At 47.9% G+C, this 20,215-nt stretch overlaps 2 protein-coding genes and 1 long non-coding RNA gene across 4 annotated transcripts in view; 1 reads left to right on the plus strand and 2 right to left on the minus strand.

Moving 5' to 3' along the window:
* Mei1 (meiotic double-stranded break formation protein 1) overlaps positions 1–6,249 on the minus strand; it is a 59,845-nt gene extending 53,596 nt beyond the window's left edge. Inside the window, exons 1-3 of one of the 2 annotated variants that reach the window (XM_040752729.1) lie at positions 6,032–6,249; positions 5,411–5,534; positions 4,625–4,675 (exon numbers count right to left, since the gene is read on the minus strand). In XM_040752729.1, coding sequence (XP_040608663.1) covers positions 4,625–4,675; positions 5,411–5,534; positions 6,032–6,190 — 334 coding nt within the window. In that variant the 5' untranslated portion in view covers positions 6,191–6,249. Of the gene's footprint in view, positions 1–4,624; positions 4,676–5,410; positions 5,535–6,031 lie in introns of those variants that run through there. The other variant, XM_040752730.1, reaches the window with a different exon arrangement.
* A 4,013-nt stretch (positions 6,250–10,262) lies between these two features.
* LOC101842585 lies at positions 10,263–17,456 on the minus strand. The gene is made up of 2 exons (XM_005067029.3): positions 17,247–17,456; positions 10,263–14,693 (listed from the first exon to the last, which is right to left on the minus strand). The coding sequence occupies exons 1-2, from the start codon at positions 17,454–17,456 to the stop codon at positions 10,359–10,361; spliced, it is 4,545 nt and encodes a 1,514-aa protein (XP_005067086.1). The 3' UTR covers positions 10,263–10,358.
* Positions 11,296–19,683, plus strand: LOC121142584. Its single transcript, XR_005879601.1, has 2 exons — positions 11,296–11,432; positions 17,269–19,683. It is a non-coding gene; the product is annotated as an uncharacterized LOC121142584 (long non-coding RNA).
* The last annotated feature ends 532 nt before the right edge of the window (positions 19,684–20,215 follow it).

Below are 20,215 nucleotides of genomic sequence, written 5' to 3' on the forward strand. Positions count from 1 at the left end.
TGTATGTAGGTGTATGTAGGTGTGTGTGGGTGTGTAGGTGTGTGTGGGTGTGTAGGTGTGTGTATGTAGGTGTGTGTGGGTGTGTAGGTGTGTGCGGGTGTGTAGGTGTGTGTGTAGGTCAATATTTAGGATTCAGTTCTCTTCCTCCATTATGTGAGTTCTAGGACTTGAACTCAGGTCTCAGGCTTTGACAGAACCTGTCCTTACTCTCTGGGTCATGTCACCGGCCCCCAGAAAAACATTTTTCTTAATATAAAATGTGAGTACATTGCTGAAGTCTCTTAGTAAATCTGTTGTGAAGCCAGGGCTGAAAACTACTTTGTATTAACTGCTTTTCTCCTTTATATCTAAGAAAAGATAATTATAAGTTGAGTTCCTGTGCCAGTTATTAACATATCTCTCAACCACGAGTCTACATTGCTACACACTGAGCTGTTTCTGCTAGCACTTTTGAGAAGTATAAACTGGTCAGAAAAACTGCAATGTAGATTTACAGGAAGCAAGCAAGGAAGCAAGCAAGGACCAGGAAAAAGCATTAGGTCCTCCTAGCACTATTTAGTTTTCCTCTAGTGGCCCAGAGAAGTTCTTAGGGGTCTGATAATGGTTCTGCAAGATATACTGGCACCGGCTAACAGTGAATCACTGTAATGGTGGTCGTCCATCCTCCTCCTTGCGGAACCTCCCAGGGTTCCTTTAATAGACACATTTATACCGTGGCTGTGGGGGCAAACTTCGAGGCTGTGTATGGATGGACTCAATGTGGACTTTTCCTCCTGAATGCCTAATCCACCAACAACAGAGACCAACACTAAATTCACACCGTGGCACTCTTCCCTGAAGGGACCAGCCGCATGGTATTGGGTGGATTATTAATGGAAGGGCACAGGTTTGTCCCTACGGGAACACACATATCCTGAACATGGGTTTACCTGGCCACATGGCCTCACCTTCACCAAGGAGCTCATTTCACAGCAGCGGAAATACAGAAAGGGGCTCCGGCCCACGAAATCACTAATCTGGTCCTATATTCCACCACCTGGAACCTACTAACAACATGGAACGACCTATAAAGACTCAGCTACAGCCCCATTTGTCAGTGGCCACTCTAAAGGGGTGAGCTCCTTTCTTTCACGAGGTATAAAGCACCACAGAACGCACTGGTCAGGGATCAGAGGGGAAAGCAGGAAACACTCCTCTCACCGTCGAACCTCACAGCACACTTGCAGAATGTTTACATCCTGTACTAGCTACCTGGGAATTCCGTAACCGAAATAGGACAGATGGGGTAAGTCAGACAACCAGAGTTCGTTTTCTTACGGTTTTCGGAGGCTGGAAACCCACTATTTGACCTCTTTGGGATGCACGCCTCCTTCTGTGTCCTCCCAAAGCCTCTTCTTTGTACAAGTGCATACTAAGTGCCTCTCTGTGCCCTCCCCTTCCTCCTTATAAAGACACCCGTCAGATGAGATTAGGACCCCACCCACCCTCCTTATTTTTAACTCGGCTCTTAGAAGGCTCCATCTCCAAATAGACGGGAGGTCTTGGGAATTTGGGCTTCAACATATGAATTTGGGGGTTGGAGGAGTGACATAATCCAGCCCATGATGTATGGTCTTCTACCCTTTTGGATGTTATTTGGGGATACTGAGGCTGAATTAAGATCTGCCAATAATAGGCAGTAGAAGGAGTTGGCATTTCCCCTCTGCCTCCTCTAGTTTTTATTTGTTCGCCGTCTGCTTCCTACACCGAAGAGTATTTCTCTAGGACTCCCTTATCTTACCCAGAACAATGCCTTTCTACAACAGGACTGAATTCTATGCACCCTTCTTCCCTAGAATTCACTTAGTGATAGGTACTTCCAGTCAGCTCCTTCCTTTCTCAGACTTGGGTCCCAGACAAACTCCAGGCTCCGCAGTATCTCAGTAAGATACTGTGTCATACACAGGACAAGTCTAACCTCTTCCATTCATAGATGCAGCCCCAGGATTGTAAGCTACTTTCTGTTTTAACTACCTCTAAGAAAACCTTTTGTCTTCAGTTACCTACTTAAAAACTCTCTCAAGGTTTTTTTGTTGGTTTTGTTTTTCTATTCAAACAGCTGAGATGGTTTCTGGCCTAACTGGTACAATTCTCACTCTCGGCGAGAATCTTTACACCCCAGTACCCTGCCATCTGCGATGACTATTCTTGGTTGTCAGCCTGACTACATCTGGAATTAGCTAGAACATAAGTGAATGGGCACACCAATGAGGGATTTTTTTTTCCTAATTAATTCATCTGAAGTGGGAAGATCCACTTGTAATCCGGAATTCAGATCGTTTGAGGCACAAGATCTATCTTTAATCTGGGCCACATCTTGTTCTGGCAGCCTATGGAAAGGACATGGAAAGGGGAAGCCCTCTCTGCTTGCTTGCTCTTACTGGCAAATCGATTCCTTCAGGATTCTGGAACCCCGATGAGACACGCAGCCTCATGGACTGAACAACTATTAGATTCTTGGACCATCTGGTAGACAGTCATTGTTGGACAGGCTGGATTCCAGCCTGTAAGACACTTTAATAATCCTCTTTCCCGATAGGTAGGTAGGTAGGTAGGCAGGCAGGCAGGCAGACAGACAGACAGATGATAGATAGATAGATAGATAGATAGATAGATAGATAGATAGATAAACAGATGATAGATAGATAAATAGAATTATAGAGGTAGACAGATTCATTCAGTAAGTCTGTTCCTTTAGAAGTCTCTAACTATAGCTCCTGGAAGCATATATGACACACACACATACACACAAGTAAATAAAGTTTTAAAACTAAAATTCAAATTTAAAAAATTTTAAAGACATTTATATGAGCTGCAAATTTTGGGGAAAAAAAGTTCTGTTGCAGCTGGGCAGTGGTGGCGCACGCCTTTAATCCCAGCACTCGGGAGGCAGAAGCAGAACCTCAGTGAGTTCGAGTTCAGCCTGGCCTACAGAGCAAGTACCAGGAGAGGCTCCACAGCTACACAGAAAAAAAAACCCTGTCTTGGGAAAATGTTTTAAAATAAACCAAAAAAATGTTTGGTTGCTGAACTGTTTTACTATTTGGTTTGAGGTTTGTTTTTTCAATGTTTATGAATGTTTTACTGCTTGTATATAATCTGTACCACATGCACGCTGTGGTAGTTTGAATGTAATTGGCCCCCATAAGCTCATAGGGAGTGGCATTATTAGGGAGTGTAGCTTTGTTTGGCTTAAGTATATAGCCTTATTAGAAGAAGTGTGTCACTGTGGGGGGGGCTGTGAGATTTCCTATGTTCAAGATATTGCCCAGTGTCTCAGACGATTTCCGGTTGCCTGCAAGACGTAGGACTCTCAGCTACTTCCCCAGCACCGCGTCTGCCTGCACGCTGCCATGCTCCCGCCACGATGATAATGGACTGAACGTCTGAATCGTAAGTGAGCCTCCCCAATTAAATGTTTTCCTTTATAAGAGTTGCCATGGTCGCGGTGCCTCTTTACAGCAATAACTAATAATAACACATGGCTAGTGCCTACAGAGGCTAGAGGGGGGCACTGGACTCCCTGGAATGGAATTATGGATGGTTGTGAGCTACCATGTGGGTGCTAGAAATTGAACCCAGGTCCTCTGCAAGAGCAGCATGTGTTCTAAACCACTAGGCCATTTCTCCAGCCCCATTGTTTGTTTGTTTGAAACAGGTCCTTATATAGCTCAGGCTGGCTTTAAACTTGGTAGGTAGCCAAAGATGACCTTTGAATTACTGATACTTCTGCCTCTCCCTGATGAGGGAGGTTCTTCTGTATGCTGTGAATATATGTTTTTCTTACTGGTTGATGAATAAATGCTGATCGCCCAGTAGTCAGGCAGGAAGTACAGGTGGGGCTACCACACTAGGAGAATTCTGGGAAGAGGAATGCAGAGGAGTAATATACCAGAGCATTACGGGTAAGTCACAGCCTCCTGGCAATACATATTTTAAGAGAAACGGATTAATAATTAAGAGAGAACTAGCCAATAAGAGGCCTAAGCTATTGACCAAATAGTTTATAATTAATATAACCCTCTGTGTGTTTATTTGGAACTAAATGGCTTTGGGACTACCTACTAAGTGCTGGGATTACAGGCATGAACCACCATACATGGCTCAAAAGAAAAAACAAAAACAAAAACAAAAAGCCAGCATTGACCACGCCTTCCTTTTTTTTTTTTTTTTTTTGTTTTGAGACAGAGTCTCTCTATGTAGTCCTGGCTGTACTGGAACTCCACATGCCTTTAATACCAGCAGAATGTTGTTATTAAAGGCATGCACCACTCTGCCCGGCACATCATCCATGCCCTGGCGGCACTCATCAACCCACTTACTGAGCAGTCAATCTCTTCTCCAGATTGTAAACTCTTAGAAGGGAGGGGCCATATCTTAGTCATCTTCATATCCCTAATACCTAATGCAGGATTTATCAAAGAGTTGATGCTCAAGAAAAAAAACTACTTATAAACTGGTTGCGTTCCCTCCTATGTTTCGAAGTGGGCCATTTCACTAAAGCCTTAACAACCAGAGATGCAATTCAGGCTAATACTCCCCAGTTAGAATGGCAGGTACAACAGTTTCAGTAGGTACACCTTACCTTCAATACAGAGGTCTGCTAAACTCCCATCTTCCACATTGTTTAACAGTCCTTGGAGCAGAGTGAGGCAAGAAAGGGTTGATTAACAGAGCTATTCCAAGATAAACAGTTCTAAAAAGGCAAGCATTATTCTAAAACCAGCAGTTTTAAGTAATGCCCTTGCTAAATTCTGTCCTCAGCAACACCTAGGCTTTTCAACGTCCAGTCTAACTTTTAAAAGTTGACAGTCCGTGTGTGCAGCAAATAAACTGTATGCTTTGGACTCTGACACATCTAAGAGCAAAAAGTTTTGGCTGTTATTTTCTTCAAAGATCGTCCTATCTCGCATAAAGGTCTATGTCAGCAGTTGAAAGACTCAACGCATTGAGAGAAGCACTCAGTGACGTTAAGCATCCTCCCTACAAGGACTCATTCCACTGGACACTGTAATCATATACAAGAAGGAACCACTTCACTTTACACGGGGAGAAACCAAGGTAGGCGAGAAGGAACACAACCAAGGTCAGCCGACTCCATTCCCGGCCCCTGGTCCTCAACCGTACAAGAGGGTTTGTCCGCTTCCCACATTTATCTTTCCACTTTCACTAGCCTCTTGAATCTAATAAGGACAGTCACCATGAAACGATCTGTGTAGCTTAGAAAGGGGACCATATTGCGATGATTATAATAAAACAACTTGCTAGTAAACTGCCACAATAATACAAAATGTCTTAACTTTCCAAGTCCCCCAAGGGAAAAACATGCGACACATGCAAAGTTCAAGCCAGTTTTCCCTTAGAAGCTCACCAAAAAGCACTCGTACAAAATGGATGCAGACTCGGTGGTCCTGAGCTACCAGCTGCGTGACCAAGGAGGTGTGTCTCACGAGAGCATCTTGGAAGCAGAACACCACATGCTTCTTGCGCACCAACTTTGAGTGAATGAAGAGAAATGTTCAGTGGCAACCGAGGCAGGATCATTCTGAATTCACACAACTGTAATTTCCAAATATAACCACAGAACGGTACCACAGCAGCCATTTAAACTATGGGGACAGCCACACTCCCTATAGGAAGGGGAAGGAGGGGAGAGTGTGCAGCGCTGAGCTCTGGAGGTGTAAGGGGTTCCTGGACTCATCTAAACTTACTGCACCAAGGGACAAGCTCAACAGAGACACAGCAGGCTACAGGCATGGCCAGCTGAGGGAAGGTCGACCGGGGCGGAGGGGATGGGGGAGTGGGTTGTAGGGTAAACCAAGGGTGGGGGCAGCAATGGCCGCTGCAGTCAGGAGAAGGGCGAGTCTTGGGGAAGTGTGTCCGGTTTGGGTTTCATTTCAGGAAAGGTGTGCCTGGTTCAGAGAAGCTGGCTTGCTGGGGAGGGTGAGGGAAATGGCCGAGCCAGGTCTTCGGGGGAGGGTTTAGGTCGCACCGACACGCCGGGCTCCGGCAGCAGCTCCAGTGCGCAGGCCAGGCAGACGTGAGGAGACACGGGCAGCAGCCAGCGAGAATCATGCCGGTGATGGGTCCTCTCGAGGAGCAGCACCGCTTCTTCATCTCTCCCAAACGCGGGGTGGTGAGCAGCCGTCATCGGCACCACAGCTACCTCCACGCTCCGACTCTGCAGCGCAAGTTTTCCCGCGCAGCTTTTGCGCCAGCGCACTTGGAAGCGCGCGCGCACAGCGCACGTGTGCACGTGTACGTGCACGTTTCTCCCGTGCCCCGACGCTGTTGCCAGTGCGGGCGAGCGAGCAGCTAGGGGGGCAGGATACGTAGGCAAGGTCTGTGGATTGTGTGCAACTAAACCCAAAAGGACAGTACATCGAAAGTCGAAAAGTATAAAGTAGCTGACAGACTTTAAAGGAAGGGAAAAAAAATCCATTTCTGCTATTGTTTACTTGCGTTTGACTGTTATTAGATTTAATTTTATGCATGAATGGTTGCCTGCGTGTATGCATGTCACTATATGCGTGCCTGGAGCCTGCAGAGATCAGAAGAGGGATCCACTGGCTCTGGAGTTAGGGAGGCTTGCAAGCTTGCCAGCTGACATCTGGGTATCTGGAACCAAAACCAGGTCCTGTGTAAGAACAGGTGCTCTCCATCCCTGATCCATCTCTCCAGCCTTTTTTGTTTTGTTTTGTTGAGTTAGGCTCTCGTGTAGTTCAGGCTGGTCTCAAACATGATATGCAGCCGAGGATGACTTTAAATTCCTGATCCCTCTGAGACAGGAGGATGGCTCCATCATTTCTGCTGTACTTCAGTTGTAGGAAGTCAGTAGTGCCAAATCACACTCAAGGAGAGGGGATCTCCCAAGGCATGGACACCAGAAGGTAGAGACCACTGGACGCCGTTTTACAGGTTTACCACAGTGTGCCCGCTATGGTAAAGGCAAAGAGATTTGTAAAAAGAAGGTTTTTTTTTTTTTTCCTCTTGGGGGGGGGGGCCCACCACGATCATTCATGGAGGTTTATTCTTAGTTATGAATGCCCGGTCTTAGTTTGGCTTGTTTCTAGTCAGCTTTTCTTAGATTATCCTGTCTACCTTTTCCCTCTAGGCTTTTATCTTTCTTCTGTATTTCTTACTTTCCTTCTTACTCCATGGCTGACTGAGTGGCTGGCTCTGAAGTCCTCCTTTCCTTGTTCTCTTGCTTCTCCCTCCCCTCATGTCTCCTTCTGTTTATCCTCTGCCTGCCAGCCCATCCTATCCTTGCCCCTGCCTTGCTATTGGTCATTCAGCTCTTTATTGGGACCACCAGGTGTTTTAGACAGGCAGAGTAACACAGTTAAACAAATGCAGCATAAACAACAGTCACACACCTTTAAATAATGTTCACCAACCGAGATTGATGCAGGTTGAAACAAAAAGAACACACTGAAATTTTTTTTTTTTTTTTTTTTTTTGGTTTTTCGAGACAGGGTTTCTCTGTGGCTTTGGAGGTTGTCCTGGAACTCGCTCTGTAGACCAGGCTGTCCTGGAACTCACAGAGATCCGCCTGCCTCTACCTCCCAAGTGCTGGGATTAAAGGCGTGCGCCACCAATGCCCGGCTCACATAGAAATTTTTAACTGGGTGATGGAATTATGAGAGTTTTTATTGTTTTATGAAATCAGCAGGTAGAGGAATCCATGTCCTTAAGAATGACCTTGAATCCTAATCCTCGTGCCTCCGCCTCCCAAATGCTGAAATTGCACTTCCTAGGTATTCTTCAGTGGACATGGTGACTTTTACAGTGAATTAAGTGGGTAGAGGCTAAAGCTGACTCAGTGGTACAGCATTGCACCAGGCAAGAAGCACCATAAGACTGGCTCTGAAGACTCACACATAATCAAATTATTAGCTCTGGAGTGTCCCATGATGGGCTAATAGAACAAATAATTATGGTGGGCAATACTATACAACTAAAGCAGGGTGGATGATTTGTCTTTGAAGTTCGTACATGGGCAGCAGAACTCCAGGATACAACCCTCCCACACTTTTGTTCCCCCCAAGACAGGGTTTCTCAGTGAAACAGCCCTGGCTGTCCTGGAACTCACTCTGAAGGTCAGGCTGACCTCGAACTCACAGAGATCTGCCTGCCTCTGCCTCCTGAGCGCTGGGATTAAAGGCATGCGCCACCACCACCCCACTGCATTCTTACTTTATACTCTTAAGCCACAAGGTGGGGGCACCCAGCAAGCAAGATTTTACAGAAATGTACATGACAGGTCAGCAGGTTGTTAAGGACAACCACCCATTATTTTAGCTATCCCTACAAATCATTCTGTTCCAAGTAGCAAGTAAAGAAATGCTTGGCAAGTAGGTAGTGCAAGCTGTGCTTTAAAAAACTCACTAGGGCCGGGCAGTGGTAGTGCACGCCTTTAATCCCAGCACTCGGGAGCCAGAGGCAGGCAGATCTCTGTGAGTTCGAGGCCGGGCTGGACCGACAGCCTCCAAAACAATACAGAGAAACCCTGTCTCGAAAAAAAAAAAAAAAAGAAACTCACTAGGGGCTGGAGAGATGGCTCTGTGGTTAAGAGCACTGGCTGTTTACTATTCCAGAGGTCCTGTGTTCAATTCCCAAAAACCACATGGTGGCTCAGAACCATCTACAATGAGACCTGGTGTCCTCTTCTGGCCTGTAGGCACACATGCAGGCAGAACACCACATAAAAAAATCTTTTTTTTTTTTTTAAGAAAAAGTCACTAAATAGACAAATCAATACGTAAGGATTGGTCTTTTCTACCTTATTCTACTATAGTATCATGTGCATGCAGGAGTCCACATGGGGCGGAAGAGGTGTGGAGTGCCCCGGAACTATCATTGCTAACATCTGTGAGCTGCTGACCAAGCTGGCCTCAAACTCAGACATCTGCCTGCCTCTAGATCCCCAGTGCTGAGATGAAAGATAGGAGCCATGTGGCAGTTTGAATGTAATTGGCCCCCATAAGCTCACAGGGAGCGGCACTATTAGGAGGTGTGGCTTTGCTGGAGTAGATGTTGCCTTGATAGATGAAGTGTATCACTGTCAGGGTAGGCTTTGAGATCTCATATATGCTCAAGTCACCGCTTCTGTCTTAGGGTTTCTATTGCTGTGAAGAGAAACCATGACCATGGTCACTCTTATCAGAGGAAAAACATTTCATTGGAGTGGCTTACATTTTCAAAGGGCTTGTCCATTATCGTAATGGTGGGGCATGGTGGTGTGCAGGCAGACGTAGTGAGGCAGACTGGTGAAGCAGCTGGGTGTCCTACAACTTGACTTGCAGGCAACAGGAAGGGGTCTGAAACGTTGGGCATGGCTTGAGCATATATGAGACCTCAAAGGCCACCCTCACAGTGACACACTTCCTCCAACAAGGTCAGACCTACTCCAACAAAGCCACACTTCCTAATAATGCCACTACCTGCGAGCTGATGGGTGTTATTAGATTCAAACTACCATAAGCCACTACTCCTGGATCCGTGATTTTGTTTCTACATAACTTATTGACCCAGTTTATGCTGCCCATACACTCCTGGGTACAGGGCCATCCATTAGAGTGTAGTTGACCTATCACGAGCTGCACCTTAAAGAAAACTGACTCTCCCACTTCCACATCAAACACCCACAGTCCCCAGGAGTGGAGGGGTCCAACAGCCCCTTCTCACTCCAGGCTAGGATGCTGACTGGCTCCATCTCGCATAGGTCTTGTACAGGCAGCCACAGCTGCTGCGTGTTTATAAGGGCAGCAGTCCCATCAGGCTCAGAAGACACTTTTCTCTCTGGTCCTCCTCCATTTCTGCCTCTTCCATCCTGTCCCCTCTTCCTCAATGTGTTCTCAGCTGCGACAGGACCTCACTTCTTTGCAATCAAAGGGGCCTGAATAACAGTGTCTCATGCAGAGCTCTACCCCACCCTCCAAGCAACGGAGACTGAGTGCCCTGCTTCCATCAGGGTTAGTCTGGGGATGAGGCAAGACAAAGCCATGATAAGCCCTCCCTCTGTGAAGTCCACCATGAGGAGCTGGGAGCCTGGAGGAGGGGGGTTAAGGAGGCCAGGGTTGGTAGTAGCTGACACTGGATTGCCCTACACTCTGCTAACCTTCAGAACTGCAGGGCAGAAGTGGCATCCATGCCCGTCCACAGAGTATCCCAGACCCCAAAAGAGGATAGCTGGACAACAGACCAAAGGATCCACCACCCTGCAGGATCCAAATAACCGATTTTATTAGGGGCTCCCGGCCGAAGCAGGTCACTCTCATGCCTTCTCTGACATGTACTAAGCACTTTGGGCCTGTGGCCTACTTTTTAAGGCCACACTGTGTGAGAAAATATCTCAAGTGCCTCATAAAACCAAACCTTTGTGAGAATGCTGGATTTCGGGGTGCTGTATTTGGTCTCTCAGGTGTCTCGTGTTCCTGGTAGCTCTCCGTCTTGGGAACGGCTACCCCTGTACAGAAAAGCTCCGGTGGCTCAAGGTCCCTCTCCAAAGCAGTGGGGACTCTGGTGCTGTACTCCCTTGCATATGGGGCACTCACTTTAGAACATGGGGTCGGACTCCTCGGGTTAAGAAAGGGGGCTGAGTGCTGGGGCTTAGCCAAAGGTGGCAGCCAAGGCATCTTGCTCAAGAATGTCACGCTCAGCCTGGCTTTCTCTTTGAAGCTGGGTGTACGTGCAGAACAAGGGAAAGGCGGCTGCCGGGCCCCTCTGCCCTCTGCAGGTCCCAAGCTTCCACTCCTCCAGCGTGCGGGCTGCTGGCATTTCAGTCTGGGGGACTCGGAGGTTTCCCTGGGTATGCATTCCTTTTTCTGGTTATTGTGGCCTTCTGTACAGGATGAGGCCCTCACTCTGCTGGAAGCCCTGTGTTCCGCATGGGAGACTCCAGACCTGACCATTTTCCTGCCCCTGCTGCTCTCAGTGGAAAATTCTTGGACCTGTCTTGGGCCACACCCGCTCCTGGACTCTGCTGCTGCCCTAGGGATCCTCGGAGAAGGGAGCTCGGCCTTAGGAGCCTCCTCTTGGATCTGTGGTTCTCTTGCTCCCCCTGGTGGTCTAGTTCTCCTGGGTTTCTTAGGTGGCATGGAGCCGCCCATTGGCTCTGACTTGAGCGGCCTACACTTCTCCAGAGCCTGGACTTGGATAGAAAGTTTTGAGCTTTTTCTTTCAAGAACTGGACGGCTTTGAGACCTGCCTGGAGACTCGGGGACTAACGGGGGTCCCTGGGACTCACAATGCTCTTCCTGTTGTCTTTGGCGTTCCTGGTCTGTGCGCAATCCAGGCAGCCTCACTCCAGCCCCCCGAGGCAAAGAGCAAGATTCTAAGAAGTGAAAAAGCAAGTAAGACTCCAGGATTCGTCGAGGGAGACCCCACCTCAGGTGTGCAATCCTCCTCTTCATGAGGGATTCCAGCAGCAGACGTTTACTCTTCTTGAGGACTGGCCATTTGTGCAGGGTGCTGAGGGAGACGGGTACACTTGCTAGAGTTGGGGTAGCCTGGGAGACTTGGGGACACAGGAGAGAGGGAAAGACAGAGGATGCCTGAGACTGTGGGTGGGCGTGCTGGCGTGTCAGGCTGGAAGCCTTTCCTGGGTCCACCCTTTCGTCCCTTTCTTGTTTTCTTTGAGAGCCGGGTTGGGCCCTCTGGGAGTTTTCACTGACCCCGCCTCTGTGCTTCGGGACAGGGACTGTGCCCCATCTTCTTAGATGTTCTTCAGGACAGGGGACAGAGTCTACGCCATTTGCAGCTACTGGCTGCTTGTGTCTCAAACTGAGAGAAGCATGCTGAGCCAAGCTGTACTTCCTGTCTGTGGGCCCCACTCTTGCAGAAGAGTCACCCTGGAGACTGGGCCTGGCAGCCTCCTTCCTTCTGACCTGGTCCCTGTCTCCTCTTCTCCGCGTATGAGACAGTTCAGAACCCCCAGCTCTGCGTTGTCTCTGGGACCTTACATCCTGGATTTCTGCAGCAGCATCTCTAGACTTGCTCTGGATTCTTTGCCCCTGTGTCTCAAACTTCCCATCGGCTTCACACACTGACTGCCTCTGGTCCTCTCCCAACGAGGCTTGGGTCTCCGGGCCACCATCACCTGTGAAATTTCTCAAGCTTCTCTTCCCCTGTTTTTGAACTGCTACATCACTCCCGTCTCCGAATTTTTGCTGGGTCTTCCACGCTAACAAGTAGGTCTTTCCGCGGACTTTACTTAACACTCTCTGTTTCTTTCTCCTGGCTCTCTGGACCTTTCCCCCATCCTCACTTCCAGCCCCGCTCCGGCTTGTCTTCCCCAGCGCCCCGTTTGCTGACGCCTTCTCTTCTGTGGTCTGTTCCCAGCCCCTCCACCTTGTAGACCGGCTCCCTGCAGCGTCAGTAGATTGTCCCTGGCTCTTGCTCTCAGGTCTCTGGGTCTTTGCATCACCGTCTCCAGGTTCTCTCTGGCTTCTCTCCTCTGGGCCATCCTCACTTCCCACCCACTTCTGGTTATGTAACTCTGATGAGTGGGTGCTTGAGCCCACGTTGCTTCCTAACCAGCTCTGGCTTTCTCCCGCGGCTGCCTTGGTCTCTGTCTCTCCGTCTCCTCCAGCTCCTCTCGGGAGTCTCACCCCTTGTGTTAGAACCTCTGCACCATCCTCACCCCTGGCCTTCTCTGCCTCCTGGCGCCCTGCTGCAAGGGTTGTACCATCAATGTTTCTACTTGTTATTTCTTCCCAGTTCTCCGCCTCAGACGTCTGCTTATCTGTGCTATCGTTGCCTTCAGTCTGTTCCTGATTCTTCTGTCTTGGTGTGTGAATCTTCTCGTGAAGTTCATTTCCTACCTGATCCTGATTTTCCTCCCCAAGTTTCTGGGTCCTCGTTTCATCCTTGCCCTCAGCCCCTCTCAGGTCTCTCGTCCCAAGGGCCAGCTTCTCCATCCCAGTTTCCTGTTCAGTCTTTTCCTCCTTCCTCCCTACTGCGTAAGTCTCCAGATCAGTTTTACTTCTTAGTTGACCCTGATTGTCAGCCCCAGGTACCGGGTTATTTGTCCCATCACCTCCACCTTGCCTCTGGTCACTCTCCAGTGACGGAATTTCTGCTGTGTGTTCCCCTCCGGCCTGATCCTCATTTCCCCAGCATGGCATCTTGAGTCCTCTGTCAATCGCTACCAGCACCAGTCTCTGATTTCCCCACAGCTGTGCCTGGAGCACCACCCAGTCCTCTTCTCTTATCTCCCTGAGCTTCTTGGTCCCCACCCGAACTTGACGTCTTGACGGATTCTGGTCCTCTTTCTCAGATGCTTGGGTCTTCCTGGCGTGCCTACTTCCCATCTGTGCCTGCATCTCCGCCGCTGGAGTCTGGACCTCATCCCCAGTTCTTACACATCCCCGATTCTCCCGCACCAGGACCTGGGTCTCTTCACTGTCCTCTTGTTTGACTTCTCTCAGGCTCTCCCTCCCAGATGTCTGGATTTCCACACCATCCTCACACCCAGTCTGACCCTTATTTCTTCCTTCCTCTGCCTCTGTATCAGTATTACCTCCGACCTGGTCTTGTGTCCCCTGACTTAGCATTTGGGAATTCTCACTATTCTGTATTTCTAATCCTTGGTCCAGGACCACTGCCTCATCCTTCCCTCTGGCTTCTTTCTGGTTCTTCTCCCCCAAGGCCAGAGTCGCCACAGCATCCTCCTTGTCCCCCCACTCTGGTGTCTGAGTTGCTGTGTCAGTTTTCCATGGAAACTGTTCTTGACTCTCTCCCATAGAAGCCTGGGTAGAAGGGTTCTTATCTCCAGGCTCCCTCTGGGTTTTCTTCCATACTTTCTCTCTTTGTTCTCTATCTTCAATTCCCATTTGGTCTTGCTTCTCCCACCCTGACACTGAGATCTCTCCATCAGTTTCCCTTACTACTCTCTGGTTTCCACAGCCCAGGACCTTAGCCTCGTCATCCGTCTCCACTCCAGAGTCTATTGGGAGGAAGTCTCCAGATGCTTGTATTTCTAAAACAACCTCCCTTCTGCTCTCTCTCTTGTTTGTATATTGCGGGGTGTCTTCACTATATTCTCTGCCTACTATCTGGGTTTTATCCTGTGGTTCTAAGGTATCTTCTCGGCCATCCAGGGACTTCTTGGTGGGTGGTTCCAGTTGTTGGTTAAGAAGACCAGGCAGAAACCCTCTGAGGCAGAACTTTGACCTCTGAACTAAAGGGAAGTTTGGGGGAGAGATGGTCAAAACTGGGGAGGTGGGATTGTACTTCAGGTTAACAGGCATCAGCTCCTCCTGGGAGGGAGCCAGCAGCTGTTCTATTCTTTGGCATATGTTCAGGGAAGGGTGGGCCTGGCTATTGCTGGGATACCAGGGGACCTGCCATACTTTCCAAGAATTGTCCTCAGGAAGAAGATAAGTGCTTGAAAAGGAAGAAGTACAAAAAATGGACTCAGAAGGGGTGTGGACAGCCCAAGGCAGGTCTTGGCATGGGTTCTGTGGAGACAGCAGGTACCGGGTGGCCCATTGTTGTCTGAGGCTCTTCCTGTATCCCCATCTCTGCTTCTGTGTCCATTGTTGGCCGGGAACATCCAGGTCCCTGATTTGTCCATGAGTAAAGAATTCAGGAATCATCCCAAAGGAAGTCTCGTATCTGGTGGATGACACTGCCCATCTCTGCGGTGGCACCTGTAAAGTAAACACTGAGAAGCCAAGCTCTAGCAAACAAGTTATCTCCTATATTCCCTACAGACCTGACTACATACCCCACTACCCAGGTGAAGGTGCTTGTGCTAAGTGGGGAGGGGGACTTCCCCTAAGTAAACAGCATTCATTCACCCAGAAAAAAAAACTGAAAGATTGCTCTGAGCCAGGCATCATTCTGTATGTTGGGTACCAATGTGAGTAAGACGAAGCCCCTGCTGGGACCTATATCCTAGAAATAGCGAAGACAACAACCAAACACATAGCAGTCAGGTTAGCGATGTGGCTCAATTTGCAGAGTCTGTGCCACCCCAATAATCACTGCACTCAGACAGTAGACAAAGGAGGATCAGAAATTCAAGGTCATCCTTGGTTACATAGCAATTCAGAGGCCAGCCTGGGCTGTCTGAGACCCTATCTTAAACAAAAAAAGCAGGTAAATGTAAATAAATGCAAACGAGGGGCTGACATTAACTCCGATAGAACAGGCAAAGAAGGCCTCTCAGAGGCAGTGATATCTGGCTGGAAAACTGAACGAAGTTAGGGGCAAGTCAGCTGACACAAATACTACATACAGGCAAGGACACCTTAAGTGTAAAAATCCCTGTGAACAGAACAAGCAAGATTATGTCCATAGCAACAGCAAAGACGCTCAGTGAGAACTTAATGCTGCTCAGTGGCATAGCAGAAGAAGAAGGAGAAACCAGGATGAAAGAGAAGAAGCACCCATGGGATCAGAGCACTGCTAGCAACAAGAAGAGCCCTAGGGGGCCTGGCGTTGGTGGCACACGCCTTTAATCCTAGCACTCGGGAGGCAGAGGCAGGCGGATCTCTGTGAGTTCGAGGCCAGCCTGGTCTACAGAGCGAGTTCCAGGACAGTCTCCAAAGCCACAGAGAAACCCTGTCTCGAAAAAACCACTAGGAGGTGAGATCGGAGACAGGTGTAGGCTAGATCCTCTCAGGCCTTGGAATTGAGGCAAAAGTTTTGGTTTTGTTGAGTTTTGTAGGGAGTGCACTCACAGATTGCAGTACAGGGTTTTATGTAGCGGAGTTTTGATATGCTTCAATGTCTGTCTGGCTCACGAGCAGTGTTGGGCGGAAGGTCAATGTAAAATACTTGCCGTGTGGTTTCGTTTGGGTCTGCACTATCAGCAATCACATTTGGGGGCTTTGGACCTTTTTTCTTTTTGCAGTGTGGGAATTTGAGCCCAGGATCTTCTAGTACTTGAGCCTTGGTCTGGGTTTTTGAGGAGTGGTCCTTTTTTTGTTTGTTACTGGGGGGGAGGGAGGCTTGGAACAGTATAGTCCTCTTCCTCATCAGCATCATTTGTCCTGAGTGCTGGGATTATAGGCATAAACCATACATGGTTTTCTTCCTTTCTTTTGAAACAGGGTCTCTCTATGTAGCCCTGGCTGTCCTAGAACTTACTAAATAGATCAGGCTGTCCTTGAACTCAGAGATCTTCATGCCTCTGACTCTTGAGTGCTGAGATTAAAGGAATGTAGCTCATGGCCAGTCTTATGCCTGATTTTCATTGCTAGTGTTAGAAGCCAAGGCCTTGTACAAGCTAAACAAACATTCTGTCACTAATCGACACACCTTAAGGGTTGGTCTGTTTCTTTTATCTTTCCCTCTATAGCTTTAAAAAGAGTTTTGTAGCCCTGATTGGCTGGAAACTAGATATGTAGACCAGGATGGCTTCAACCTTGGAACAGTCTCCCTGTCTCTGCCTCCTGAATGTTGGGATTACAGGCTTGTACCAACCACCACACAAGCAAGCCTATGTGTACATGCCATAGGATAGGTATGGTCAGAGGACAATTGGTGGGAATTGTTTTATCTCTTTCCACCATGTGGGTTCTGGGGATCAAAGTCAGGTCATTAGGCCTGGCAGCAATTATCTTATCCATTGAGTCATCCTGATCACCCCAACGGTGTTTCTTAGTGTGGGTGCTACACATGGGTGTATATGGCTTGTAAAAATTCACTGATTTGTACACTTGCAACTGTGTGTACATATTATAGGTTTTGGGGTTTGTTTTGTTTTTTTGTTTGTTTGGTTTTTTTTTTTGAGACAGGGTTTCTCTGTATTGCTTTGGAGCCTGCTCTGTAGACCAGGCTGGCCTCGAACCCACAGAGATCTGCCTACCTCTTCCTCCTGAGTGCTGGGGTTAAAGGTGTGTGCCACCACCACTCAGTTTATTATAGCTTTTTTAAAAGGAGAAAGGAGGTTATACCATGCAGATGCAGACAGCTGCTACTATGGTCCAAAGCTACGTGCTGGTGTCTCTGCCTGGGGAGTGTAGTGAGGTCCCCAGAAGTCATCAGCTATGACTTATGGATTGCATGCAGGGCTCCTAAACCTTGTAAATGAATTGAGTGTAAGAAGTGAGAGTCTGAAGTGACTCCTGGGTTTAAGGCCTAGGTGGTGACAGACCAGTAGAAACTCTTTAGTTCACCTTTGATACACAAGACACAGAACAGGGCCCATGTAGCAGTGACTAATGATTGTGATGCTAAGGAAGTATCTGCTTTACCTTGGTGGCATTCCTCTTGCAGGTCCTGGAGACCCGGTACCAGCACTGTTGGATCTGCCAGATCAGAAAGAGGCAGAAGACAAGTAGATTACCGCAGCACCGGGGATCCCTGCAGCTTTGATCCTGTGGCAATAGGCCCCTTACTGGCTCCCACTCAGGGCCCTGGAATGGACCCACCACGGCACAGGCTCCCAGAAGAAGTAGCAACATGGCAAAGCTTAGGTCAGGTGGATGGTGTTTTGGGGAGTGGGAAGGAAACACTGATGTAACTGGCTTAGTCAGTTTGGGGTGGGGTACCCCTTACTTCATAGTACCTCTGTCACTGAGGCCACCTCACAAAGGAGCCTGCTGCTGCTGCTCTTACAACTCTAGCTAATAGTTCTGGCTAACAGGCCCTGGGTAGAGGAAACCTCTCCTAGGAAGACTAGCCTCAGACAAGAACTGGTGTGTTATGCCTCCATGTGACCAAATGTCTAAATAGCAGCCTGGGTATATTTCAGACCTGCTCAGCTTTCCCTGACCTTGGTTCTAGAGCCTTCACCAAGGACAGTGAGGGAAGTTCCATCTGTAACTCAGGTCCATAAACCTGTGCCCAGCCAAGCAATGGTGGTGCACTCCTTTAATCCCAACGCTCGGGAGACAGAGACAGAAGAATCTCTGTGAGTTCGAGGCCAGTCTGGTCTACAAAGAGAGTTCCAGGACAGGCTCCAAAAGCTACAGAGAAACCCTGTCCTGGGGGAAAAAAATCTGTGCCCAGGTAGTGACTGATAAGTTAGGGTGATCCCTCAGCCTCTCATGGAAATGACAACTAGGCAGAGAACTTTTAATTTAAAGGATCTCAGTGGTATACTAAAAGCTTGCCTCATTGATGGGTTGTTGGGTACATTTGGACAAAAGGAATAGCGTCTTATGTTCTACAGCACAGCAGGATAACTATGATTGGTAAGGACTCACTGAATTTTTTGTTTCTGTTTCTTGAGACAGACCTTTCTAAATAGCTCAGACTGTCCTCAAATTCACACTGATCCTCTTGCCTCACACTGAATAAGTTAGTAAGAGGACCCTAGGAGCAAAACTACCTTGGCCAGGCTTCATCATATCACATGAGGTTCTTTTTTTTTTTTTTTTTTTGGTTTTTTACGAGACAGGGTTTCTCTGTATTGTTTTGGAGGCTATCGGTCCAGCCCAGCCTCAAACTCACAGAGATCCGCCTGCCTCTGCCTCCTGAGTGCTGGGATTAAAGGCGTGCGCCACCACCGCCCGGCAGCACATGAGGTTCTTAAAGAACTGTATCTCCAAATCACCGTCTTCTCCCCTCTCTTCCCCTCCCCTTGTCTATGTTTGTTTTTCTGAAGTTTCTGGCTTGGAAATCATTGTGTAACCCAGGCTGACCTCAAACTCACAATAATCCTCCTGTCTCAGCTTCCTAAGTGCTGGGATTGCAGGCACAAGTCACGAGGCCTTTACTTTATTAGGTAAAATAAATTCCATTTCTAGGGTTAAAGAATACTGCTCTGCTTTGAGGAGTCTTTACTTCTCTGAAACAGAGGTAACCTTGGAGGAGGAGGAGTCTAGGCAACAATACGGATGATGAAATCACAGAATTGTCTAGAGAAATGCTGGCCCTGAGAAAGGAGAACTCCGGAGGAGGAAGGCTGCAGTAGAGCCTGCTGAGCATCACCACGTGTGCCCTGGGTTAACCCTTTCTGTACTCTGGAGTGAAGAGACTGTCTTCCTGCCCGACATGAATGACAGAGTGATGTAACCTACCCAATCACAGAAAAATCCATGTTCCTGGTAGCAAGTCACACATAGCAAACTTAATTTCTTTGAACCCTCTCCAAAAGTTTAAAAAATAAATCTAAATCTTATAACAAGGCTTTTCTAATACCATAGCTTTTAGAAAAGGTGTAGTCCTGGCTGGCCTGGAACTCACTATGTAAAATAGACTGGCCCCAAACAGACATCCATGTGCCTCTGCCTCTGAGTGCTGGGATTAAGAACACAGGCCACAGCTCCCCGTGGATTCTGTTCTCTCTTGTTGGAACAAGCAGTAGCGTTAGAGGTCTGCTCTTAGTGTTCTTTGGCTGGTGAACCCTGATAATACAATGAGATCGGGACCATTTGTTCTCAAGCTGGCTTCCCTTGGGTGAGTCCTACCAGACTCTTTGTCCAAAATCCTGTTTTGGTTGCCATCATCAAAGAACCCAGTGAGACAAGCCCCTCCTTTCGGCCAGGCATGGTACCAGAAGAACGGGATTCAAAGGGGCCAGGGCAGAGCCCTCAGTGTGCTTGCAAAGTCAGACACTGAATAAGCATAAAGTCAGCAAATGATCCAAACAGCAAATGCAAGAAGGCTATAATTTTATCTAGCAAGGTCAAGGAATCAAGGTCCCAATGAAGAGACACTAAATAAAAATTAGCTAAACAAAGTAAATCACTTTGGTTATATTTCTTATATATATATATATATATATTTTTTTTTTTTTTGGAGGTTGTCGGTCCAGCCTGGCCTCGAACTCACAGAGATCCGCCTGCCTCTGCCTCCCAAGTGCTGGGATTAAAGGCGTGCGCCACCAACACCCTGCCCTATATTTCTTATATTTTTTATTGTGAGCCTAGCCTTTAATGGCTGAGCCATCTCTCTAGCCCAGTTATATTTCTATAATGACATATCCAGACAGGCTTCTTTGGAAAAGTTTATGGGCTGTAGAGATGACTTAGGGGTTAAAAGCACTGGCTGCTCTTCCAGAGGACCCAGTTCAATTCCCAGCACCCACATGGCAGCTCACAACTGTCTGTAACTCCAGTTCCAGGAGACCAGACACCCATGGCAAAACACCAATGCACATAAAATAAAATAAAATTAAAAAAAAAAAGTTTGTGTTGGTTCATAGTTCTAGAGATACAAGGGTCCTCATCCTCTCCTAACTTTCTTGTTGGCAGAGTGTCAAGGTAGCCATAGTGGT

Source organism: Mesocricetus auratus, unplaced genomic scaffold (assembly GCF_017639785.1).
Source record: "Mesocricetus auratus isolate SY011 unplaced genomic scaffold, BCM_Maur_2.0 Super-Scaffold_100010, whole genome shotgun sequence".
Taxonomy (NCBI): domain Eukaryota; kingdom Metazoa; phylum Chordata; class Mammalia; order Rodentia; family Cricetidae; genus Mesocricetus; species Mesocricetus auratus.

What these genes read in the sequence shown, in the direction of transcription:
- LOC101842585 (XM_005067029.3), bottom strand. Translation starts at nt 17,456, where the DNA reads ATGTTGCTACTTCTTCTGGGAGCCTGTGCCGTGGTGGGTCCATTCCAG. An exon ending in GCAAGAGGAATGCCACCAAG is followed by an intron (nt 14,694 to 17,246) that starts GTAAAGCAGATA and finishes TTTACTTTACAG; the next exon opens with GTGCCACCGCAGAGATGGGC.